This window comes from Acanthisitta chloris, unplaced genomic scaffold, assembly GCF_000695815.1.
Source record: "Acanthisitta chloris isolate BGI_N310 unplaced genomic scaffold, ASM69581v1 scaffold39930, whole genome shotgun sequence".
Lineage (NCBI taxonomy): Eukaryota > Metazoa > Chordata > Aves > Passeriformes > Acanthisittidae > Acanthisitta > Acanthisitta chloris.
Window position 1 is genome coordinate 2,317 of NW_008652923.1, and position 25,744 is coordinate 28,060.

Here is a 25,744-nt window from a genome sequence, read left to right on the forward strand (position 1 = left end):
TTGCCATGGTGTCCTTTCTCATCATTCCTTTAGACTAGGCCACCAGAAATAGTCCTGAATATGCAGAGTTGACATTTGCACTGAGCAGCACCATTGCATGTCATGGGAGTGTGCTCAGCTTCACTTCCACAGAGAGGTAACAGCCTCTCAGGGCTCTGAGGACGTTGGGAGGTGACAGCGCTGCACCTACTTGTCATGTAAAGTAGATCAAGGCAGAGATGTGCATTCAGCAAGATTTTCCTCTAATCCTTTTTATATCCCAAGGACCCTGGAGTGATTCAAACACCTGGAGCCTATATCTCACCCATTTTGTGTAAACTAATATTTAATATCTGTTGCTTGTATGCTTAGGGTCATTCATTATAACATCTTTGTATTTTCCATAGGTTTCTGATAGTTATCTCTAAGAATCAGAATAGGCACTGCTGGCTTCTGTGGCATGGAGAAGCCCTAATAAAAGGTTGTGTAAATCCTTCAAAGACAGGGAAAAAGTAAAAATAACCTCCTTGCTTTCCCTCTGCAATAGCCCTGCAGGCTAAAGCAGCAAGAGAGCATGTTGCTCTTTTTGTCCTTTTAATCTTGTTTGTGGCAAACATACTTTGCTTCTTCCTGAGCAACAACAACCCATTCTATCCTAGGAGGGGTCACTCTGTGTATATGGGGAAAAAAAGGCATCTGGTGTCTTGGTGTGGTGCCAGTGTTCACACTGCCTTTCCAGAGATTCCATCTTTGTCTTCGCTCCAAGAAGATGCTAACCTTAAAATAGAGAATACAGAGGGACTCAGCCATCCAGCACCTGCTGATGCTCATGGAAAAAGCCTTCGTGCACACAGCAGTCAGACCTTGCTTACCTTGTTGGTGCCTCTTCGTATGTTTTAAATTTGACCTGAAACTTTATTATGAAGATAAATAACAGAAGACAACTCTTGAACACTTCATCAGCAAAACACTTATAAGCTCAACATATTCTTCAGTGTTGAACAAGGGGATCCAAGTCTACATTTAATCTACATCCAGGATGACTAATCACTGTGTTCATATGTTGTTTGTGGTGATGCTGTTTATATATAGCAGCACACTGGCTGCAGAGACACCACTTGGTGCCTCAAGACTGGTGACTTGCACTGGTGGATCAGATCGAAAATGTTTCTTTTCTCTCCACAGGTTTGGCAATAAAAATAGAACTTTCTGATGTGTGTCAAAACCAATCTGATCTTAAAGCATTATTTCTTATACTGCATCTGATCTCTTGATGCCTTATCCAAGGAGGCTTTAGACTTTAAGAAAAAGTAGCATGACCTACGTCATGACTGTGTGCTTCACATGAAGGCTCGGCCGCTGTAACTGGAAATCAGATTCTGCAGTACTTGTTTCCTGGTCTGTAGCAGATGTGAAGTGTGGTTTAACAGCATTATAAAACCACAGGTGACTAGAAAAAGAAGCTACAGGAAATGACTTGCAGGCTGAATTCTGTGCTACGGTAAATGCCTCCTCTTAGCTGGGAGTGGCTTAACTTCTGCCATTTATTTTGTTCCATCTGGATCACACTTATATTTAGGGATGAAGGGAAGATTTGTTCTTAATGAGAGCCTACACTTCTGCCCACACTTCCTGGGGAGAGTAGTGTTCAAGCAGTCTTCAACGGTGCAGTTTTAAGGTTGAGTATTAAAAATACACTTGATATTTCTCCTTCCCCAAGAACCTATGGTTTTCTGTCCACCCATCTGTTCTTCACCAGGACCATGGTGCTCTCACTGCAGATTCAACACTGCCAAGAGATACCCTGGTGCTGGGGTTTTGTTTTGGTGGATGCAGTTTAGGAGAGTTTGAGTGTGTTGTCACAAAATCACTGTTCCTGACAGTGTCCCTTCATTCTGCTTTAGCTGTTTGTGCATTACTGGACCTTGGAGCTGCATCCTCAGAAGGCAAAACCAGAATCTGCTGGGAAACTTGAGTGCCTTCCTCAGAAACATCATGTTAGGAAGGAGGGTGCTTAGGAATTAATGAAGTGCCATATTTGGTGAACATCTTGGCAGGAAGAGTCAGACTAATACACAAAATATGGCTAAGGGGAAACATATTTACACATCACAGAGCGGTAAATATGGTTAATAGCTGAAGTGTATTTGGAGCCTCATATCTCAAAAAAATCCAACAAACCGACAACAGCAAAACAGTAACAAGGCAAGTAATCATACTGTCAGGCTACTGTAGTAAATGCACTCCTTGGGGATGTTTTTCCAGCCTAAAATACCAGTGCCATTAGCAGAAGAGGGAAAACCAGTATGCCTGTCCCTATAAACAGCCTTTCAAGATGTGTGAAAACTTGATTCCAAAAGAATAAGTTAAAAATTGCGCCTATAAGCAATAGCCTTTTGGGTGTAGTATTTCTTGCAAACTGATGATATTCCTGGAAGGCCAGAGGGGAATTTTCTGAGTTTGCCACTAAAATACTTTGTTAAGAAAAGCCTTTTCTTCAAAGAGGGAAATGCCTTTTAGGGGGGCTGCAGAAGGGAACCCAGGGAGCCTTGAAATACACAGGCCTGTGTGTAATGGCCAGGTGAAAATTTCTGACCCCTCTCAGAAGCAAGTGGCTGTGCCATGTGTGGAGCACAGTGGGAACTGGAGCTGGAGCTCAGCCTTTCCATTTCCTAGGGCAGACAGAGGACACCTGGCTGAGGAGATTGGGTTGGTGGTGTTGGGCACGGGAGAGAGCAGGGTGCAGCAGCAGCCTCTCATGAAGTCCTGGGGGTGGCTGGGCAGGAGCAGCCCTTGCCCCAGAGCAGGCAGGTTTGGGTACCCTCACTCCCAACCCCTTGTGCAGGTTTCCTTCTGATGGTGCCATGAGGTCATGAGCAGCTCAGTTCTGGACACTTTTTCTCAGCTTTGTTCTCCTGTTCAGTTCCTTGCTTTCAAATACATGTTTCAGAGCTCAGGTAGCAACACCCAGAGCTGGAGAGACCTGCTGCCTTGCGTGGTCTGACCGTCTGCCTTCCTTACAGCTTCCTTCAATGATCCCTGATTTTCAGGTGCCAATGGCTGTTTTATGGATTTGGACAGATTCCTGTTTGCAGTCTGAGATTTTCATCTTCACAACAGTATGAAATATGGCTGTGTTTGGTAGCTTGAAGACTGTTCTCTGCTGTTTCTGTGCTACAGCACTTGAGCTTGGTAGAGGCAATGTGTTTGGGTTGTCCAGTCACTAGCGTAGGTAGAGTTTTCCTAACTCTTTCTAGGTAGTTTCTGTAATTGCAGCCACGAATGGGAACTACATGTGAGTTGCAATTCACATGAAGTGAATTGTAATAGTCTTATAGGAGGAGGTGTCATTGATACATTCCTTTGCAACAGAGGATTCTTTTTGTTTTCAGGGTAAGGTGAGACTTGAGTTTCTACCTATTTTCTCAAGAAACAAATGTTTGGTCACCTCTTTATTTCAGCAGCTGTGTTTGGGTATGTGTTTAATATTTTTCTGATGGGGCTACGTTCGAGTATGCGGCAAATGAAACTTTCTGTTTGTGCTATCTGGATTTGCTTGGGAGAAGAGGGAAGCATGGTGATGTGATTGACATTATCCCTGCAAATCTCTGCTTGGACTGTGCAGTTGATTCTACTTGGGAGGTCTTAAGGGTTTACACAGAGAAGAGTATTTTGCTTGAAAATGACACAAGTATTTCATTGTATTTCAGGGTGAAGGCTGTCGTACTGTCCCACTTTCCGGACACGTAGGATTTGACAGTTTGCCTGACCAGCTGGTTAATAAGTCGGTTAATCATGGGTTTTGTTTCAACATCCTGTGTGTGGGTGAGTATTTCCATGTTGGGAAGTTCTCTTGCTGAAAAGCAGCTCTCTGCAGCTGGATGTAGCTTGTAGGTGACAGTGTTAACAAGGTAGCTTTGATTTAAATTTCCCCAACTGTTCTATTTTCAGTAACAAGATTTACTGGTGCTCTGGGAAATCCCTGCTGGGGTTCTGCAGTATGGCTTTCTACCAAGCAGTGACATAAAATGCCTAAAATCACAGGCTGTTATTATGATCTTTATTTTCCTAGTATGTTAGAATTTCCTATTTTTAAAAGAAAATAGGTACTCATGCCGGAGTACTTTGTTCTGAGGTTTGTTTGGTTAGGTATTGTATTATTATTATTTTAATAAAATACTGGTCATGCTCCTCTTAAATCATTAAAAGCTATTTTTTTCTCCTCCCTTCTGTGCATACTTAAATTAAAATAGTGTCTGGCCAAGCCTTAACTGGTCAGATGATTATCCAAGCTGCCATGTGGTTTGGATCACAGCTGGGGCCTGGCACTGTAGCAGGACTTGGTGTCTGGCCCTGTAGCCCTTTTCACAGGTCTTCCCCAGGGTTAGGATCCAAAACAGTCCCTCCTCGGAGGCTCTCCTAGGTAACAGAATAAAACCTTGTATGGCGTTGGTACAGCAGTTTGGTAGCGTGGGTAAGAAAATTAATAATAGGGAATTAATAATTGTCTGATTGGTTTACTGATGCCAGTGCCCTGCCTGTGGGAGCAGGAGGTTATTGTGTGGCCATGGCTGCTTGGAGTAAGCCCTGTCTGCTGATGATCCCAGCAGTGCCTGGCATGACAGGGGGAGAGCAGCAGCTGTGGCTGCCTCCTGGGGGCTCAGCTGGTGGTCAGCTCTGCATCCACACAGAGGTTTTCTGTCCCCTCCAGTGAGAGGTGCAGCGCATGTTATGAGCCTCGTGTTTGTCCATGACAGGGTTAAGTCTGAAACGAGAGTAGTAGAGCGAGGAGAGGGGAACTGAGCCCTGTTAAATGGAGCTGAGGAGAAAATTTTCCTTACAATGGCATTCTTGTGAGATGATAAACTTTGCTGACAAGTGGAGGTCACTGTCAGGCTGAGTCGCTGGGTGATTTCCACATTACGTGAATGTGATATGACCTAGTGAGACTTCTGTCCCCAAGACTGAAGTCTTGAAGTGTTTCTTTTTCCACTTACTGAGCTGCAGTGGTTTTTTTGTACAAGTTAAAGGTGTAGCAATGGGTGCCTCCTGGGGTTATATGTTCACTTTGATGTGTGGAGAGGAGTTGAATGCCTTTGCTTTCCTCTTTGCAGGACAGAAATGGAATACATTAATTGCTTGTTGATCTGAGTAACAAGGACTCACCAAGATCAGTGTGTGTGCATTAGTTACTAATGTCAGTCTTTTGTGAATAGTAATAATAAAGTCAATCTTGAGATAAAGAAACTTTATAGAAAAATTTGGTAAACTCCATTAGAAAAAGATGTGCAAATCTAGAATTGATGAGGTCAGGATTTAAAGTATTCTTAAGAGTTGTTTGTGCCTCTATTAACTTGTGGAAACAGACTTAAACTCTTAAATGTCCTGGAGAAAGAAAACAATACGTCCCAGAGTCCTTCTGTCATTTATTGTGTTTGGTCTCACTTGTACAGCAGGAGTTTGGGGTTAGAAATTGGAAGAACAGGGAGCAAATGAGTGTTGGAGAGGACAAAACAAATAGATGAACTGATCCCATAGACAGGCCACTAGGCATGACAGAAAGGCACTTCATTGCCCCCCATTTCTCAGCTGTGTGTGGCATCTGTTGGAGGAAAAATCCAGTGACAGTTTTACTCTGCGTCATACTGGATCTGAGCCACCGAGTCCTCCAGCTCCTGGTGGAGAAGCCAAGGAAAGCTTCAGAAATGACTCTCAGCAGCACGTCCAGAGCAATTTTTATCCTGTCTCCCCTTTGAGACTAGAGCCAAAGATAGAATAAATGAGAAAACCTTTCACAAGTTAGGGCTTGTGGATGCTTTCTCTGATCTTTTGTTCCTCAGCACAGCCTTTTGCTTCCCTAATACATTGTTAGTTGCCTCTTACTTAAGTTCAAAGGCTGGAGAAGTATTTAATGGCTGAGACTTTTTGTGCTGACTATATTTCTCAGTGAGATCAGGCAACAAGAGGGAGAGTAGAATGCCATTTTTTAATGTAAACTTTCGGTTTTGGCCAGGGTATATTATAGTTGCATTGAACTAGTCTCCCATTATAAGCAGGAATTTCCCCCTTCCTCTCTCCTGGGCTTTGCAGGGGATTTGTTCTAATCAGCCTATTCAGTGCAATGAGAAATGACTATTGTGTGGCAGAAATGCCTTCTTCTTTCCCAAGGGCTGTACCATCACTGCCTGAGGTCTCTCACTCCAAACAAGTGAGCCCCATGGTGTTCAGGAGTTTTCACGGGATGGGAAAGGGAGAGATGTGCACAGATTTCCTGGTTTTCCAGGTTTTCCCCTCTCCTCTGAGGTGCTTTGGTATCTTTTGTGAGCCCAGATTGCCCTTCTTGCCCCTGCAGCCTTTGCCTTGCAGTGGGTGGATTGTGTGGTGTCTCTGTAAGCCTGTCAGATGAAAAGAACTATTTTTTTCTCTCTCCTTGAGAGATGGCCTTATCAGGCTGAGCTGCCTCAGGGCTTGTCTCAACAAACCTGCTACATTGGATTAGCTCCCATTTCTACACATGAAAAGGCTGTGCATGCGTATACATTTTCTTTAAAATGGAATTACTTGATAGCTGGAGCCACGGTTGTTAATCTTGTGAAGGACAGGTGCTGCTCTCTCATGAAGGGGCACTCTTGTGAAAGCTTCTCCTTGCCTTTGAACAGGGGAAGACTCGAAGGACTCCCCTGTCCTCCCACAGAGTCGATTCAGGATGATACGATTGGGGCCTCTTAAATCCTGAGTGATGTGGAGAAGGGAGCAAGTGAGCAGTTGCTGCTTGTTTCATGTAACACATATTAGGGAAAATCAAATTAAATTGCCAGGTACAAAACAAGGAGGTACAGCTTTTGTGGTGTATAATTCAGCTTACTGCTGCAGGGTGCTCAGGATGTCAAAATTTCTGTGGAAGGAAGAAGCCTTGAAGGTTCATTCAGCACAAAGATACCTATCTTACTTTGGGAAGCTAGGAGCTTGTCCCAGCTGTAGTTTTGCAAGTGATGCCACTGTTCCATCAATGTGGGATTTGATGAACTGTTTCCATAGAGCATTGAAGACACTATGTGCACATGCAGTCAGAGCAAGGAACATGTCTCAGGAGAGCAAGAGGAGGTGTGGGGAGCCCAGCACAGTTGGCTCTAGCCTGGCAGGCTGTCGAGTGTTAAGAGTGGATGGTGCCTTCCAAGCACAGATGTAGGGCTGCTGTGTGTCCAAATGTGACTGGTGTGGTGTGTCTTGTCAGTTTGTGTTTTCCTGTCTTTGAAAATCATCAGGCTTAACAGCAAAACTCCATTCCATGATGAAAGGCACAGCACCACAGCTTTTCAGTAGGTGTCAGAGCTTCCTGGTGCAGACCTCTGCCAGTGAAGGTCACCCTCCCTGCCCTGCCCTCTGCTCAGTGTTTTGTCAGCCCTGTTTCAGGAGGACAGACCACTGCTGAGTTGCCTAATCACTAAGTACAGTTTGGGAGATCAAATCATGTGTTCCTGTAAGCCTGACATCAGGAAATAATCTCCCTGCCAAGGATGCCTCACACATGGTTTGCGCACATTGCTGCTTTTTTTTCCCCCCAGTAATTCTGCCTCTTTTAATCGCCATTCATCGTTTCTGCTTTTTGGAGAAGATTCCAGTGCTGTTGGCTGGAACAGGCACAGACCGCTTGTCCTTTTCATCAGACCATCTGGTCCATCTGGACTCCTGTCCTTACAAGAAGCAGTTGGCACCATTCACATATCCCAGCCAGCAGAAAGTTGCCTCTGTGTGAGACAAAAACTCCCAGGAGGTTCAGAAATCCTCATGTCATTTCGGCCTTTAAAGTAGCACTGCTCCCTAGCTCTGGTCATATTTAACACAGCAAAACACTCGATTAGCATCTTCAGTCTTTTAACATCTCATGTCACTGTCAGTGTTAACATTGTGTTTCTTTCAGCTGAGACAGCTTCTCCATCCTCCTCTTCCCCGTCAGGCTTTAATGCCATGCCATGTCAGTGGGGTTACACAGTGCAGAGACAGGGCTACTTGCTGGCTCAAACTAATTCCTGGTGTGCAGACTTCATGTTTGAGATGCCATGCTAATAGCTGAGTGCTTTGTGTTGTAAACATGAAGTTGTAGGTGCTTGGATGGCCGTCTCCCCTGTATGGAAAAATGCCTTACCAGTTCAGATCTTCCCCTTCCAAAAGGAAAAACTGAGTATTTAAATTCAAAGTTGTCTTTGCTGGTCCTGTGTAGCTGGCATGAGATGGAGTCTCAAAAACCCTGTCTCAAAATTTTTTCTGCATCTCTTAAGCCCTTCTGGCCTCTCTGACAGTTAAAGTCATTGTTGCTGGAAACAACACATTAGATTGATTGAAAGTAGGCAATGATTAACAGGTACAGGATGTGTTTAAACAATAGTTTTGGCCTCACATGAACATCTTTCGCCCAAAAGAAGGAGGGAGACAGAAATGAAAAGTGACTTAGAGGGTGTTTTGTCTGCCTGGAAGCTGTGTGGTTTACACATGACCTTGTGTATCCGTTGCAGAGAGCAGCTCCCTGCCCTGGTGACTGCTCCCCTGTCATCCTGTCCTGCAGCCCTGCAGGCTCAGGACACAGACTGCTGATCTGCCCCTGCCCTGGGAGGCTGTGCAGGCTGGTGTGGGCACTGCTCCTGCACCCCAGGGCTGGTGAGCTGCCCTGGCCAGAGTTGTCCCATCAGGGTTCCTAGCATTCACAGGCAAGCAGCCAGCTCACCACTTTGTCCCACCCATCCCTTGGCAGGGCCTCTGGAAATGCTGCAGCCTTCTCAGGCTGTTTAGAGTTTTGTCTTTTTTTACGCTGCTGTTTTCCTGGCATCCCTGAGAAAGACCTGGCAGGTCATGCAGGGTGTCTGCTGTTAACTCACAAAATCCCTGTCCCAGCCGTGGTGATGCTCTGATCTCCTGTGCTTTCTGCACCTGCTCCCTTTTGGGGGCAAATGGTACCCACGAAGTCCCTGCAGTGACATTCCGAATCAGTGAAGGGCAATCTGGACCAGCTCATTTTTCCAGCGACAGAGGTAACCTTGTTCTTTGCTGAGTCTCCCTCTCCTGTGCTGGTCACTGGTGTGGTAGGCACAGCTGATGCATTGATGTAGCACAAGGGACTGCAGCCACGCCAGCTCCTGGTGCTGACTCCTTCTTCTCCCCTTTGGATTGCAGTCGAGATTGATGCAAAGAGCAACTGGACTGGTGGCTGTTCTGGCCATAGCTGGCATCACTTGGTGATGGACCACAAGCTCTCAGCTGGCTCCCAGTCAGCTCTGCAGCTCAAGGTGTACATTGACTGAAATGTTAATGAATCGTGCTGCCTCTGGAAAGATACTTGATACGTGCTCCTGGCAATCAGAGCCGCTCTGTTCCCAGAGCTGGGGATTTGGGGTTGGAACTAGATGATCTTTAAGGTTGCTTCCAACCCAAACCATGCTATGATTTTATGGTTCTATGTTTGCCTTGCCTTGCATGTCATGTACTTCAGCCCCGAATGAGAGAAGTCTCTTCTGGGCCCTAGAGAGGAATTTGTCTGCTTGCAGGGGTGAGGCTTGGAGATTTGGAAGGGGGAGGACAGGGAGGAGTTTCACCTTGTTGAATTGGGCATTTCATGTGAGTTTGGATCTGTTGCAGTGTTCTAAACCAACGAAAATAAGAAGCTCTTTTATTTGGAGCAAAGTAGGAAAATGATGAAGTTGTTTTGGTTGGGTGAGGGCTCAGGGAAGGAGGGGAAGCTGCTGCAGCCAGACACAGTCTCCCTGTGGTCCCACGGCAGGCTGGAGGAGCAGCCTTCACAGCGGGTGGAGTTCAGCTGGCTCCTGACGTTCCTGCAAAAGCCAGCTGGGCAGCTCAGAAATTACTGTTTCCCCAAAACACAACAGCCCTCACAGGGCAACCAACCAGACTGCGTAGGAAGTCAGATCCTTTGAGCTGGGAGAGCTGGCTCTGTTGTCAGAGCGTGGTAAGGAAGGCTGCCCTGTGGAATGCGCGGAGGGATTTGTTTTATTCTTCCTAGGATGTATCTAAAACAAATGTAAGGCTGGTCTCTGGGATTTGTCTCTGCCTTCCAGACAAGGAAATAGTTCCCTGTTGATAGATGGAATCCAAATAGCAGTTCAGTGCTGCAGAACTTTTGGAAGCAGATTTTGGAATATCATGTAGCTTGTGCAGCCCCCAAGGTGTGGGAACCAGATATTACAGAAAATGTCCCCTCTCAGGCTAGAAGGCTGACTCCCCAACTCGGTCTGTTGTGAGAACAAGAAACCAACTGCACAGCTTGCTGTAGGACTAGAACCAACTCTCAGGGTTCTGCATGGAAGGAAGCCATTTCTGTGGCTGCTTATTAGAGACATACTGATCTGGAGCACCTTTTCTTGGACATGGCAATGAGCCCCATTCACCCTCCTACTTTTTAATGAAAACAGCATCTTCTGTAGTGTGGTTGTGGGTTTATGCAGGATCTGAACAATGCTTCCCCCTTTGCCTTTTCACCTCTTTCTTTTCATCTCTATTTTCTAACGATATTAATGGCCATTAGACTGTGAAATGTAATTTGCCAGGAATACAGACCTCCCATTGTTCATGGCTCTCTGTTTACCAGACGCTCCCTTGGGAGCATGAGTTCTGCTTTCATCTGCTACAATTTCACCCCTGTTAATGTTTGGAAGCCGAAAGGCCAAGCCATATTAATATTCAACAGAACATTTCAACTCTCTTTTTCTCCAACAGGGGAAACTGGCCTTGGTAAGTCCACCCTCATGGACACCCTTTTCAACACCAAGTTTGAAGGTGACCCAGCATCTCACTCACAGCCTGGGGTCCAGCTGAAATCCAGTACCTATGACCTGCAAGAGAGCAATGTGAACCTCAAACTGACTATTGTGAGCACAGTGGGCTTTGGGGATCAGATCAACAAAGAGGACAGGTGAGTGAAGGGGGAGAGAGGCTATGTCGTGACCTGGTTTTCATGCAGGGTCTCTCCCTGTGTCCTACTTGGGCCAAACTGCACTGTAAAGTTTCCCTACTTCCTTCTTATGGGTTGTCATTGTCATATCTTTGGGATGGGACAGGTAGAAGAGATGACAGAGGCTGTAGAATGTCAGCACTGCTTAAGCTGTAAAACTGCTTTTCTCATGCTGTCAGGGCAGTATCTGCCCTGCTGGCAACCTTCTGCCCAAATTCCTCGGGTGTGGAGAGTGGAATGCTCCAGAGCATCTGGGCTTGTTTTGGCTGTGCTGTCCACAAACTGCCGACCAAACCACTGCTGTGGTCTAGTGACCACTTGGCTTAACATCCGCTTCTGGCTAGGCTCTCCCATGTTGCCAAAGGAAGCACAATAAATGTGCAGGGAGTTACCCTGGGGAAGTATCTCTGGCAGCTCACATCCCAGCATGGCTGGAGCAGTTCCACCAGACAGTCTTCAAGGTGCATCTTCACAGAGACATTGCCGATGGGATTTACTTTGTTGTGGGTCTGTTAGACTTTATTTTTGTAAGTTTTGTTTCAGGTGCACTGATGTCCTTTAGATTATGAGTCTGGCAGGCTCTGTATTTCAGATGAGTTTGCAAGGGAGTTGCAGGGATTTGCTGCCCCAGAGCACTGTGCAGAGGTGGTACTGAATGGAGCTGCGTTTTCCACTGGCAGGACTCAGGGCTGTGAGAGCAGCAAGCCATTTGCTCCCTGAGTGCAAGCAAAGGTTACACACTGCTGTGAATGAGTCTGCATTATTCTTGCTTTCGAAAGTCTCACCCTCACATTTCAGAGTATGAGAGTTTGCTTTTCCTGGGGAGGATGATGTGTCTCCTGTCCTCTGCTCAATCCCAGTACTGTGTTTTGACAAACAGGCTGCTAGAGGCTGATGTAGGACCACATCTCCTTGTCAGTAGTGCATCTCTAAAATTTCTTATGGGTGGGTAGGAAGGGAGATGGAGAGAATTGGTCTCAGAAAGTAAAATCTAACAAGCAGCTTGTTTCTTAAAAGCCCACAAAGAAGCACTGTTTACCTCTCTGGCTGTGAGATGTATAGCTTTTTTTTTCCTTTCACCAAAGCTATAAGCCCATCGTTGAGTTCATTGATGCTCAGTTTGAAGCCTACTTGCAAGAAGAACTTAAGATAAGAAGGGTCTTGCACAACTACCATGACACCCGGATCCACGCTTGCTTGTACTTCATCGCTCCGACAGGCCACTCGCTGAAATCCCTGGATTTGGTAACAATGAAGAAGCTTGACAGCAAGGTCGGCACTTTTAACTCTTACAGGGGAGGTTTGCTGTTTGCATGGTGGAAAGGCTGCTGCCTTGGAGAGCATCTCCTCACCTTAAACAGCCCTCGTGCGGGGGGAAATGACTGAGTTGGCAGATAAATCCTGTAGATTTATTGAGCACTACAAGTTTTTGTAGGATGTATTGCAGACTTAGAAAAACTTCCAGTAAGCAAAGCTGATTCCTTCTTATCTCTGTTCTTTTCTAGGTGAACATCATTCCCATCATTGCCAAATCTGATGCCATTTCCAAAAGTGAGCTGACCAAGTTCAAAATTAAAATCACAAGTGAATTGGTCAGTAATGGGGTTCAGATCTACCAGTTCCCAACAGATGATGAGTCAGTGGCAGAGATAAATGGCACAATGAATGTAAGTGACTCAGTGCTTCTCCCCTCACAGAACAGTGCTGTCAGTGTAGCGGTTGGTGGCCCAATATTGAGGTGTTTCTTAAATCTACTTTCCCTTTTATTTTGTGTCTTAAAAACAGGTTTTAACAGGGATCCCATCCTTGTAGTGTCATCCTGGGCTAGCAGAGCCCTGTGGTAGGGTGCTGCCTCTCTGGTGGACTTTTCTAGTCAGAATACAGACTTTTCACCCCCTCTTTGTTCTCATGCATATCTGTTGAGGGACATGTAAGAAATTGGACAGTGAGGTCTGCCTGTGCAGAGCAAAGATACTCCTGGGTTATGAATTAATAAGATGAGTGTTACCTGTCTGGTGTGAGGGACAGACTGTCTGCAGACATGCACCTCTGCTCCTCACATCATGCTTTTTGCACCAAATAGTTTTACCCTCCTGGGCTGGCATTTTATGCAAAGCCCTGCCATTATGGATGTCTCCTCTTGAGCACTAGCTCAAGCACACCACAGGGCTGTCCTTGCAGCAGAGCCCTGTCACCTGGCCAGCTCTGGGACTTTATCTGCAGGGTTCCTGTTTTATTATTGATCAAGTTACTTAGCTAGGTCCTTGGTCTGGTTTGGCCTTTTGGCTCTGGTGCTCTTGGCCAAAATGGGTAGGCATAAGGGTACAGTGAGGCTGGTTAGAGCAGCCTTGAGCTGTAGCCCTTCAGCTACATCCAAGTGCTGTTTTGAGAAATAAAACACAAGGGTGGGACCAGAGGCCCAGGCAGCCCAGTGGCCCTTATCTTCCATAAACATCTACTTTTGGTCATTTTTGGAGTATACAAGAAGAGAGGGAATGTGTACAGTGCTTCACTTCCTCCAGTGTCTAATCCCGTTCAGCTCAAGAGTTTCTCTAGATTTCTGTTCGATGCATCACCTGATGGTGGGACACCCTCCACCAGTAAACTTCCAGGCTCCTGTGGCAAGGAGTTTAACTTTACACAGTTTAACCAGCAATGTGTAGAAAATAGTACGCAACTGGGGCCAGACAGGTCTCAAGGTGCCTGCAGGTGCTCATTCTGGCTCTGACCTTCCCAGCATTGTGTGTGTCTCTCTGGCTCCTTGAAGCTGGAGCAATCTGTCCCTTGGCCCCTGAGGCAGCACATCCTGACCATGGTCCCATTTTTCAGAAGGCTTTTTACAGGAAAGCAAGCAGGGGAAGTTGCTTTACTGCTGTTGATGTAGTATAGGTCTAGCTGAGGTGCTTTTGTGTCACCTCTTGATATAATATTAATAGCTGTAGAGTGTTCTGGAGAGGCCTGCAAGAAACATGAAAGTTGTCCTGACATGAGAGCTGTCAGTGGTGGTTTCCTGATCAAAGTAGTTTTGTGATGGCATCTTTGTCAGTGCTTAGTGCTCTCACTGTGTAGGAGTATGGTTAGTCCTGGAGGCAAAGATGCAGCATCACTCCATCCTTGAGGAACCAGAGATGTGATGACAAAGGGAGAAATCTTCTCCTCCTGGCCCTTCTGAGGGTGGAGGTAAACCTTTGCTTGTCTTTCCTTTCAGCCATGTCATCTGGGAGGGAATTGCTGTCTTGGGTTGTAGATGTTCTGAGTTGTGTCAGTCACTGCAGAGAGAGATCAACTCTTTAATCCTCTATTAAACTCATATCAGTCAGAATTACCAGGTTTATGGGCACTAAGCAGCCCAAAATCTGAATCTGATCAAGGAAATTTTGCAGGCCTAGAAAACTTGTATCCAAATACTGATTTTATTAGCAACATAAGACAAATCTGCTTATGCTTCAGGTCAGGAGATGAGCTTGTGGAGGGACCAAGACGATTAAAAGAGGTAGGATAGGTTGATTTAGGTTTGTCATTTAAATTGCCAATTTTAGTCATGTTTAAAATTGAGGAATGGGAAACTTTGATTTAAATCAGTTGCCTTAACCTTTGTGTTTGTACTTCTCTACAGAAAGCTTCATTGTCTTTGCCTGTTACAGATCAACATCTTTGAAAGGTTATAAATGCAGTCTTCATGCTTAAGTAGTGCTTTTTGCTGACCAGCAGCTTCTCTGGATCAGTTACTTTCTTCTTTTTTTAATTACAGAGAAAATTGAGACCGGTCTTTTCTTAATGTTCTGCTTCTAACCTGCATTAGTTGTCTTTTGCATGAAAAATAAAATTAGGATTTAAAATAGCCAAACTCACTATTTCATATGCATTTTACTCTGTTTTATCCACTTGTGCTGGATGCATTAGAATTTTTTTTCTGGAGTATTTTGCATTCCAAATTGACTTAATAAACAGAGGAAATATTGCCTGATCTGGCAGGAATTAACTGAGTGATTTAAAATCTGTGCCATCATGATCAGAAACAAAAGTATTTAACTGTGAACAAAGGCACCAAGTGAATTATATAGAAAATAATGAGATTAAACTAATCTTCAAAACGAGATGCCTGATTTTCCTTGAAACTGGTTTTGTCTTTTTGAGAATCCCACCAAGCATATATTTACAAGTTCAGAGAAAACACTGTCCAAAATTCTTTAGGTCTCTTCCCACCTAGATAGTTCTCAGTCAGCCTTCAGATACTTGTAGCAGCTGTGCTCGGTGGGGTGGATGTCTCAGCTTTAAGAGCACAACAAAGTGCAGTTGAGCTAGTGGTGCAGCTCTGCTCTGCTGCCCCCAGGGTCCCTCCTCATGGGTGTGATCCTGGATTTGGCCTCCTTTGTCCTCTAACTGTGCAGCCATCTAGATGTGGCTGCATGTAGCATCACCATCATGAGGATTTTATAAATCCATTGGCACTCCCTTGGGTTTCTCAGAAACAGTTTTGACGAAGGAGTGCGGTGGGATTTGGGAGAAGGTCAGCCCCAACGCAGCTGCAGGAAGTGTGAGGCACTGCAGAGTGTGAGCACGGGACAGGCTCTGCACAGCTCCAGGGAATGCAGAGACTTTCCCAGCTCAGGGAGGGGCAGACCTCGAGGCACATGTGAATGCAGAGGCTGACCCTGTGCAGGGACACGTTCTGCCTTTCCTTGCCAGAACTGAAGCAAGCAGGGAGGAGGGAGCTGTGACTCTGGGGGCGGAGGATGGACTTCAGTCTCATGATCCTATGGAGCAAGCTGTCTTGTGCTCCAGTGTGAGCCGAGGGAGTGGTGATGGGATAAAACCAAGAAGGCTCCAAGACCTCTGATTGCTTCTGTGCTTGTGCAGATGTTCTCCTCAGGCGTGGCAAGCCCCTGGGACAGCACCGCAGTCAGAGCCGCAGCACGCTGGTCGAGCTGTCAGTCTGATGCTAGTCTTGCACTGGCTCATCTCACCTGAGACCCTGTGGCTGGGAAGATCAGCCAGGTAGAGGATGTAGAGTGGTAGCACTAACAAGGTTTCCAAAAAGGACCCACCCTGCTCCCTCCTTGTTTTGGGCTAGTGGCCAGTGACTAGACTCCCTGAGATTAGTGTGTGCATAATGACTGTCTTGCTCAGTGGCTGTGCTAATCTCTGTGTGCTGGTGGGTCAGCCAGATTTGAGAGAGACTAACGTGGGTGTCATTAAATGTGTTCCAGGCCCACTTGCCATTTGCAGTGATCGGGAGCACGGAGGAGCTGAAAATAGGAAACAAAATGATGAAAGCTCGTCAGTACCCCTGGGGCACAGTGCAGGGTGAGTTGAGCTCTGGGATTTTCATGGCATGAATGGTGACACTTTTGCAAGAAGGCAGTGGGCTTGCAGAAAAGGATCAAAGGCCTGCTGGACTTTATTATCTCATGGAGAATTATCCTATATTAAATCCTTGTGTCAGGGCTATAGGGATAGTTTTATCTGCTTGGAAGGGCTGTTAAACCTGTTGGGGAGTAGACAAGTGGGGAATTTGGGAAGAGGTCTTTGTTTCTGCCCCCATCTTACTCCTCATCATGTCTTTTACAGTGGAGAATGAAGCTCACTGCGACTTTGTGAAGCTGCGGGAGATGCTGATCCGTGTGAACATGGAAGACCTTCGTGAACAGACCCACACACGCCACTATGAGCTGTACCGGCGGTGTAAACTGGAAGAGATGGGTTTCAAGGACACTGATCCAGACAGCAAACCCTTCAGGTGAGATCCCTGGAGGAGACAGGAGAGCTTGAGAGAGGCATTGTTGGATGCACTGCGTGCGTGTGTACGTGTGTGTCCTTGGGAGAGCATGGCAAGAACCAATGCAGCAAGAAAACCTGCCAGGTCAGATAAATCCAGGCTCCCAGCAAAGATACTGACTGAGTGAGAGAGGGTAAAAACACCAGTGTGTGTGCAGGATTGACTGTGAAACTGCAGGGATAGGAGTAGAAATATCTGTGCTGCAAAGATACAGCAGTGTTCCTCTGAACTAGTGTTTGTGGCCAGCTGGTTTCTTTGGATTGCCCACTGAACACACAGAAAAGTGCAATAGCTTACAGATCCCAAAAATCATTGGGTAAAGAAGACCTTAGGCACGTGTGGATGAGTGAGTAACAAATGTGTTGTGTGTAAGCAGTATTCATGGTGAGAGCCTGATTTCAGATGGTCAGGGGAGCCAGAGTTTGTCCCAAGTCACATCACTGGACTTTCCTTTCTTTTTAGCTTACAAGAAACTTATGAAGCCAAAAGAAATGAGTTTCTGGGAGAGCTGCAGAAAAAGGAAGAGGCAATGAGGCAGATGTTTGTCCAGAGGGTCAAGGAAAAAGAAGCAGAGCTGAAGGAAGCTGAAAAAGAGGTGAAGACTGTCTGAAGTACTTGTCTCTTCATGGTTGTGAGTGGTAGATTTACTCCCAAGTAGGTGGTTGCTGCCAAATCACTTGCTGCAGAGTGTGGTTTAGGTCTTTCTTATCAAGAACTCTAAGGTTTAACTTGGATGGGGACATTAAGGTGTTCATTCTGTAGGACAAAATTGAATCACAGTGTTTGCTGTATATACCTTACTGCACCAGGAAAGGGTCATAGTCTTGATTCTGATGGAGAGGTACAGTGTGGCAAAAATCAAGGAGAGAAGTAGCCCCTGATATTAACTTGTTATACGAAAAATATACCCATACAACTTCCTTAGCTTTGTGAAAAATCCATTGATTTACTGACCTTTACAGAGGAGTAAGGCAGAGACCCCTGGAAATGGATTTGTTAGTTTTTTTACTATTATGCTCTCCCAATCCTCTGTTCTTAGTCTGTATAGTGAAGCATCACTGAAACACTGCCTGGTCTGTAAGTTGTTGCTGAAAGAGCCTGTACCCTGCCCTTTGTCTAGGCAGTGTCAGCTCAGGGGCTAGAAATGATGTAGAGGAGGCTCAGATCGCAAGGGATCCTTCCACCTTCCTTTTTTCCTGTGAACAGAATATCTGGCAGTGCTGGTCCTGCTCACCTCTCTCCTTCCCCTTTAGCTGCATGAAAAGTTTGATCGTCTGAAGAAGTTACATCAGGATGAAAAAAAGAAGCTAGAGGATAAGAAGAAGTCTCTGGATGATGAAGTAAATGCATTTAAACAAAGGAAGACAGCAGCTGAGTTGCTTCAGTCTCAGGCTCAGCAGGCTGGAGGATCGCAAACTCTTAAAAGGGATAAGGAAAGGAAAAAGTAAGTTGCTAACCAAGTGATATTTACTTTTTGGTAATGGTTCTCCTTTACTATTTTTCTTGGTGTTCATATCTCCCTCCCGGCATAGCCAGTCCTTGTCAGGACAAGGTTTGTAGCCAGATTAAATCCCTAGTAAAACTGAGGAGTAGCTGGAAGCATTTGACCTTTAGCTGTCATCCTGAAGAACGGGGAGCAGTGCTAACCTCCCTCATTGCCTGCTGACAGCATGGGAGAGGATGAACTTGTTTTTATTCCCCAAGATTCCCCGTTCCTCTCTGGGTCTGCCAGTGTGATGAAGTGGAACCATAGTAGCTGCCAAGGCGAGAGTGTGGGTAGCAGGGGTGTCCCACTCCCTGAGAGAGGAGCATGTCCTGTCTCAGGGTCTTACTTGTTTAGGTTGGGAAAAAAACTTAGACTGTGCAAACTGTTCGGGGGGACTAACAGTTTAGAATTCCAGAATCTGCAGATCATAAGACTGCAAAATCACGGGACAGTCATAGCACCTTGTTAGCACTAGTACTTTTCTCCAGTCCTGAATCAGCTTTTTGCCCTCCACAGAAACAGTGGGAGGTACTGCATGCCTTTGGCAGGGGTTCCCCATGCCAGGGACTGGTGTGACAGGATCCAGACCCTTGTCAGGGTCCTGGGATCTGGGCTGTCTGCAGTGCCCGTGCCAGGCTCCTAATGCTCTGCAGGTGCTCAAGACCAACCAGCTGTACAGTGAAACAGTCCTCCCAGTTCACCCAGCAGTGAGCAGTTCCTTTCCTCCTCACTGTGGTACATTTCCCGAAACAGAGCATTGTGCCACCTGGGTGTGTGTACAGAGAGCAGAGCAGAGGCAAACAAGGGTCTGGCTTTGTACCATGGCCACAGTGTCCCCTGCACAAGTCCCTGGGCAAATCCAGAGTAAATCTTGTCTGTTCTACACAGTCTTAAGTACATGAAGTGCTGTTAAACTGGGCAATATGGGACGTGCCCGAAGAACTGACAACACTGTTTGTCAGGGAAAAAGCCCCTGACTGTTAAGCTTGGAATGAAATGAGACAGTAGAAGAAAGACCCAATAACGAGATACTGGTTTAGTCCTTTTAGTTTTGAGCTGGAGCTGCTTCAACGTCAACATTCTTCTGCAATGAGCAATTAGTGCTGCCCTTTCCTCACTCCTCCATTCCTTTTTCCAGTGCCTGTTTTGATTTGCTCATTTGAATTATTTTCAGGGGATTTTAATATCTTTTCAGTACTGAGGAGTCTGGGACTGACTGGGGACAGACTTCTCTCCCCAGCATGGACTGTGAGAGGAATACACAACTGAGTTCTTTCATGCTTAGAGCCCTCTGACATCTCTCACTCAGGACTGCAGACTTCAGCCCTGAGATCAGTCAGGGTCAGGAATGCAGAAAAGGGAGACAGCATGCCCTGTAGTATTACCAGCAATTAGTCACTCTGGCCCAAGTCACACTCTTGTTCCTAGTAGTGGTTCTGGTCTCAGAAGAGCTCCTTGACACCAAGCACATAGATATGGAAAAGCTTTGGTACTGCCCTTGTCGGTTAAGGGCACAGAAGACTCCATGAAATACACAGATCAGTGCTTCAGTAAGGCTTGGGAAGGCGTTAGGAGGCTTCTCTCTCCTCCAGGAAAATAGCTGTGTTAGAAATGGTGCTGCTTTCCTTGCTTTGTAACTTCTCCAGTTGTCCTTAATAATTAATTTCAGTATTTAGATCATAAATTTTTCTTAACCATTCATGAATGTCACAAGCTGTAGCTTAATTGTAGCTTGTTTACTACTGGCTGGCAGTCCACTAGCCTTTTTCTTTCACAGGTGACTCATTTAAACCCAAGCTCTGTAATTTGCACTAATCATGACTTAGTTTATTTTTTGTTGTTGTTATTGTTACATCATTATCATCATTATTAGCTCTGACTTGTGTGCTGTTTTACAGTTAGCTGCTGTTTGGCTGCATGGTGCATGAGGCACATTGTCCTGGTAAGCGTCATTAACTAATAGAGGCTCACAGTGGGATCAGTTGCTGTGCCTAAAAAAGCAGACCCTGTGCAAGTCCAGAAGTCTATAAGTATTGCCTCTGTCTTCCTCTGCTTTGCCCCTTATTATATATGCCCTACCAGCTTCTCTCTACATATGCAGTTGTAGAAAAAGGATGTAATTATCCTTAAAGATCCTCCAGAGTAAAATGCAGAGACTCAGTATTAGGATATGAAACGTGGAAAAATAAGGATTAGGTCCTCTTCCTTTTAATCTGCCCAGCACTTTGTTGGCTCTGTTCTCTTTATTCCATCTCCCTTAGAAATAAATTATATTCTTTAATCACACTAGGCCATGATGATACTATGGCAACAATTGCTATGGAGATGTGGTGCTGATGATACAGCCCAGCTAGCCATGAAAATGTCTCTTCCCTTTCTCCTTCCCTCCCACCTCTCCAAGCTGTAGTGTTAACTTGTGGTTACAGTGCAGGTGAAGGTAGATGAAGACTAGTTTCTATGCCTCCCTTCACATACTAACAGATAGTAAAGTCTGCCAAGCCTCGAGCTTTCCTTAGTCCTAAAGCACCAGAGAATCACCAAACTGTGTCTGTGTGTGTGTCTGTGTGTGTGTGTGTGTGTGTGTGAAGCTACTGCTGAGTAACCAAACCAATATTCACCTGCTGACCACCTCTAGGTGATAGTCCAAAACCACAGGAGATGATGGGCTGAACACAGAGCAGATAATGAGGGCTCTGAAGAGAGACTGAGAGACTTTATGACATTTTTAAGAGGCAAGTGGGTCATCCATGGATTGAATGTTCAGCTGTAGCAGGCAGACACAGACCCACACCCCTGGGAACCAGGCCAGGCATGCCCATGGTTAGGGTAAGGCTCAGGTAGCAGAGAGCTGTGTTCAGCATGTGTCCAGAAAGCCTGCCAGAGCACTTTGCCTGTGAATAAGGCTGGCATCTTGAGTTCCTGAGGAGGTTTGCTGGAGAGTTCCCACTGGAGCAGAGCCCGATCAAGGGTGTTATGCTGTGAGTCTGCTCTGCCTCAGTTGCTGTGACTGGCAGAGCATCTCTGCCTTCATGTGAGCAGGGATGTAAGGTGGCCACATAGGCTTGTAGATCAGATAAGGTTGCCTGAAAGGGTTGACAAACATGGCCATAAACAAGTATCTGCAGTGCCAAATGCCTGCATCTGCTGTAAAAGGGTCATTTAAACAAAGTTGTCCAGGAAATGCACCTGCCTGGCAGGAGAGCAGCATCCTCATTAGGGTTATTAGTTAAATTGCTGATGACAGTGGTATGCTTTCAGCTAGGTTGAGTGTGTTTAATTGAGCCTTTCTAATTTGCTTTTGATTCTCTGGTGAGAGGAAAAAGAAAGCTCCCCCAGGAATGTCTTGCTTCTTGATAGGGCAGCAATACTCCTTATCCAAGGCAAGGGTGACAGCACCCCAGGCTGAGGTGTGCAGGCCTCTCAGAGGAGTGACCTGTTGGAACAGTAGCACTAAACTATGGAACACCCTAAAAACTCAGCCTCAAGTCCACCTTTCCCTGCAGACAAAGCTAGGACGTACATTCTCTCCTGGATAGCCCAAATTAACTTGTGGTCTACCCTTAAATAGGTAAAAGCTGATTCCAGGATTCCATTCCCTGTTAGCTCCACCAAGGGAAATGGAAAAGCAAGTAAACATTACACTGTCAGTGAGAGGCATTTGCATTTAATTACATGGGACCTTCCACTTAACAGAAGAGCTTCAGAAGGGTCTTGCACTGACTCGAACTGGAGCTTGCAGTCATCTTGAGCTGTCCAGTTGAATGAATGTCTCTGCTGCCAGTGGGAACTGTAAAACAATGAAAAGAACAATTCTCTGCTTATCAGGCTCTGAATGTGGAAAAATAAGCTCAAAGAATAACAGTGTTCATTCTGGTGCTGAGTACAAAGGCACAGCTAAAGTGCAGTTAGAGTGAACATTACTGATTTTTGTTGGTTTTGGATTGCTTTTGGCAGTCCTCATAACTGTACACAGTTGTGTGCTGGGCTTTGAATCAAATGAAGTTCTTTGTTCCCACTACACAAATGCAGACAGTGCCTTTTTCAATGGGCATTTGTCGTGGCTAAATTAAATATGTATATGTGGTACTTTTCCAGAATCCAGAAAAACACTCTCCATATTGATCCATAAAGTATTGCAGGGCTCCACTGTTTTGCAAGGATACAAACAAGTCACAGTTGATGAGTCCTGTAGCTTGCAAAACTGTGAAAGCATTGTTTTAAAAAACAAATTTGGTTCATCCCACTGCTGAGTGTGCGTGTGTGTGCATGTGTGTGCCTGCATAAAGCATGTTTTGTAGTCAAATTAAACCTTATTAACACTTGGCAACATTTCCTTTTTTTGTGTGTGTGTGTGTTAGGAAACATTTGTGGGTTTATTTTGGTTTTTTTTTTTAGCATTAATCCATAAAGCCATTAACCTGCCTTTTTCTTTCATTTTCAGTTCAGGTTTCCTGTAGAACCTTTCCCTTGGCACCAGAGGCGAATGCCACACGCGGTTAACATGCAGCTATGCCATTGTGCCTGTTTGCTCACCTTGCCCATTGCTCCCTCCCTGCACTCGCTGTTCTGGTTGAAGCCAGAGCCCTTGGCTGTGGTGGTGGTTCTTGTGAAGAACTCCAGCTGGCCAGAGGTGCTTGTTGCTGATACCTCTTGCCCTGCGTGCAGCAGCAGGCTGCCCAGTGCTCCCAGGATAGTGTCCTATTTTCCCACTGCTCAGCTTTTCATCTCCCTCCCCATGCTGTGCAAGGGCTGCTTGAGGTGTGCAGTTAGCTCCTGTGGTGCACAGCCCAGTGCTGCTGTGGGGTGGGACCTGCTGCCTGAGGAGACTGGCTGCCCTTACCCCGTATTAATTGCCGTCCCTAAACCCTGTTACCCCCTGTGCTGCCATGTGTGACTCAAATAATTTTCAAGGACTTTTTACAAAACTTGACATCCTCACAGTCATGTGCCTGAGTCCAAACCTCTAGTCTCCAGGCTTGGGGAGTTCTCCAGTTTGGATCCACGGTTTGCAACTAAGTGTTCTCTGAATGCTGCAGGGGTCACGAAGGATCTCTTGCCTTGTCTCCCTCTCAGTGTGCTGGCCTGGATGCACATCCTGGATCCAATCTCAGGGAAAGCTGGTCACCTTGCTGTACATATCAGTGTTTCTGAAGAAAGACGATGCTGTTTCTCTGACTTTCTTCTCAGTGATTCCAACAACTGGTCTTAGTGCAAAAAGTATTACCTTTATTTTTTTTATCTGTTTAGAAGTGTACAGATGTTGGCAGGTTCCTTCTCATATTTTCTATTCAGCAAAAGCCTTGTTTTTACTGCAAGATTTGCACTAAAAATGAGGAGTTTTTGCTCCCTGGGCCTGGAGTTCGCTCTGGCCAAGTGCAGCTGTGGTTTGCCTGCAGGTGCCTTCTCTGTGTATTTCTGGATGAGTTTTGTTTTTAAATAAAGAGTTGGTCAGACAGTGAATTCTGGTTAACATATACTTCTTTTGTTTTTTGTTTTCTTTGCCCTTCTTTTGCAGTAACCCATGGCTCTGTACTGAGTAATTACCCCTGAATGCAATGGGCTGGAATGGACCTTCATTTACTTGTTAAATCGGAGGGTCTAATAAAACCTGACAGCATTTCAGCTGTGGCCTTTCCAGGGCGTTACACTTACTCTTTCCTATATGCTCGTTGTGATTGTGTCTTTACTATGTACTTCTGGTGTTTATTGCTTTTATTAAACATTGTAAAATTAGTTCTAACAAGGTTTTGGAGGCTGCAACTTTAAATCCTGCCATATTTTTTTTGCCCTGCAATTAATGGATTCCCTTTTTTCCTGGTCTCTCTCCACCCAGATAAATAAGGGATATGGAAATAAGTTCTGTGAGTTATTTTTGCTGGCGAAATAACAAAGCAGTTTAAATGTATTTATTGGTGACGCTAAAATGACAGCACCACCTTAGTTTAATTATCACTTAGTTTAGAGATAAAGCACACTTTTCTCTTTATACTTGGTGTCATTTTCATGACATCATCTGTCTTTTTTTAATTTGCTTTTGTTTTTCCTTTTGCTAATCCATGCTACCTGAAGACTAGCATGTAAATCCTCATTTGCATTTCAGACATGCTTGTTGTGGCCCTGGTCCCTCACTCTCACTCTGGGCAGGCTCAGTGCTCTCTGTGGGGGTGAATCCACACATCCTGGCCCTGCTGGAAGATCAGGGTGCCATGCTGCCAAACAGCCTCCACAAGAGCCCTGCAAACCCTGGGTTTGTGGAAGATGAGCACAGCTCATCAGGCCTAGTCCTGATGGGCAGTGCTAGTTTGGTGCTGAGTTTGGCCCGAGAAGTGATCTGGGTGATGCTAAGGTCCCACAGGCAGTTCCTGCACACAGTGTGTGTCAGCCTGGCTCCTGCTCAGAGCACCAGCCACCCAGACCAAACCACGTTTCCAGCGCTGAGGGCACTCCAAACTCTTGATTGCAATATATTTTCTCAGGTATTCTGCTTCACCATAAATACAACTTTATTTCCCATAGAACTCTTTGATTGTTTTGTGGTTGGGGTTTGGGTTTTTTTAGCAAAATATTTTGAGTATTTACTTCTTCCTCTGCTGTTGAATGTTACCCTGCTCACAAACCAGCCAGCATCAATCTGATTTCTACTTTTTCTGCTAGAAGAACCATTCAGTGTGGCTTTTTTTATCATGCTGCAGGTTCCTGGCTGGTCTTCCTGACTGATTGCCTTATTAGAATGTTATTTAAAGCTATGCAAAGTCTTTTTAAAGACTTTAACGAAAAAAAAGTTTTTACTTGTGTGATTTCCTTGAAGTACCTGAGGTACCACAAGGAGGTTCCATCTCTCCTGTCAGCTGTTTTCATGTTGCATCTCTTTTTCTTGCTTTTTGAATGTCTTTCTCTTTTTTGCTAATACTCTGTTTTTTTCTCTTTTTTTTTCCCCTTTTCTCTCTCTTTAGCTTTTTTTAATCTGTCTTCGCCAGCTGCACTGTGTCTGAGGGAGAAGACTGCCACTTCTAGAAGAGTTTAAGGGTCTTATGTCTGGGGAGGGGGGAACAAATCTTCAGTGTTAGTGTCCTGGAAAGAAGCTCTTTTACTGACTTGCATGATACCTAAAATTGAAGTGTCTTGTAATTTGTGTGACAAGACAGGGTAATACAGGGGGAACTGGTTGTTACCTGAAGAGCGACAGAAATGTGATGTTTGGACTAATGATGTAGCGAATACATTTCCCAGCGTTGTTTCTGGCATATTTTTTTTCTAATGTTGTCTTTAATAATATAAATGTCACGGGCTTCCCTGGGGTGCGAAGCCTAAGGAATATTTTCAATATGCTGTTGTTTGATTGGTTTTGGAAACCGTGCAAGGAAATACAAACACGGTGCAACTTGCTGTGCCGGCAGCCACGAGATACTGAGTTTTGACAAAGAAATAAAGCAAGCAGAACTGTGTGTTTCCATTGGTGTCCTCCTGTGTCTCACCCCCTTGTCAAACAAGCCTCATTGGCTGGTGGACGTGGGTCAAGTGGTACTTTCTGTTTCCTGAC

General features: G+C 45.4%; 1 protein-coding gene across 3 annotated transcripts; it reads left to right on the forward strand.

Annotated features, from left to right (window-relative positions):
* The first annotated feature begins 3,692 nt into the window (after positions 1 to 3,692).
* On the forward strand, positions 3,693 to 25,657 carry SEPT6 (septin 6). Of its 3 annotated transcripts, none has more exons than XM_009078822.1 (9): positions 3,693 to 3,804; positions 10,705 to 10,900; positions 12,025 to 12,211; positions 12,445 to 12,606; positions 16,150 to 16,246; positions 16,511 to 16,679; positions 17,181 to 17,313; positions 17,972 to 18,162; positions 25,158 to 25,657. In XM_009078822.1, exons 2-9 carry the CDS (start codon positions 10,734 to 10,736, stop codon positions 25,165 to 25,167), a joined length of 1,116 nt encoding a protein of 371 aa, XP_009077070.1. In that variant the 5' UTR covers positions 3,693 to 3,804; positions 10,705 to 10,733; the 3' UTR covers positions 25,168 to 25,657. The 3 variants fall into 3 exon arrangements, with proteins under 3 accessions (XP_009077070.1, XP_009077062.1, XP_009077078.1); XM_009078814.1 differs by lacking the exon at positions 25,158 to 25,657 and adding an exon at positions 23,720 to 23,744; XM_009078830.1 differs by lacking the exon at positions 25,158 to 25,657 and adding an exon at positions 20,103 to 20,146.
* Positions 25,658 to 25,744: the final 87 nt, after the last annotated feature.

What these genes read in the sequence shown, in the direction of transcription:
- SEPT6 (XM_009078814.1), top strand. Translation starts at nt 10,734, where the DNA reads ATGGACACCCTTTTCAACACCAAGTTTGAAGGTGACCCAGCATCTCAC. An exon ending in CCAGACAGCAAACCCTTCAG is followed by an intron (nt 16,680 to 17,180) that starts GTGAGATCCCTG and finishes CTTTCTTTTTAG; the next exon opens with CTTACAAGAAACTTATGAAG. An exon ending in AGGGATAAGGAAAGGAAAAA is followed by an intron (nt 18,163 to 23,719) that starts GTAAGTTGCTAA and finishes CTTCTTTTGCAG; the next exon opens with TAACCCATGGCTCTGTACTG.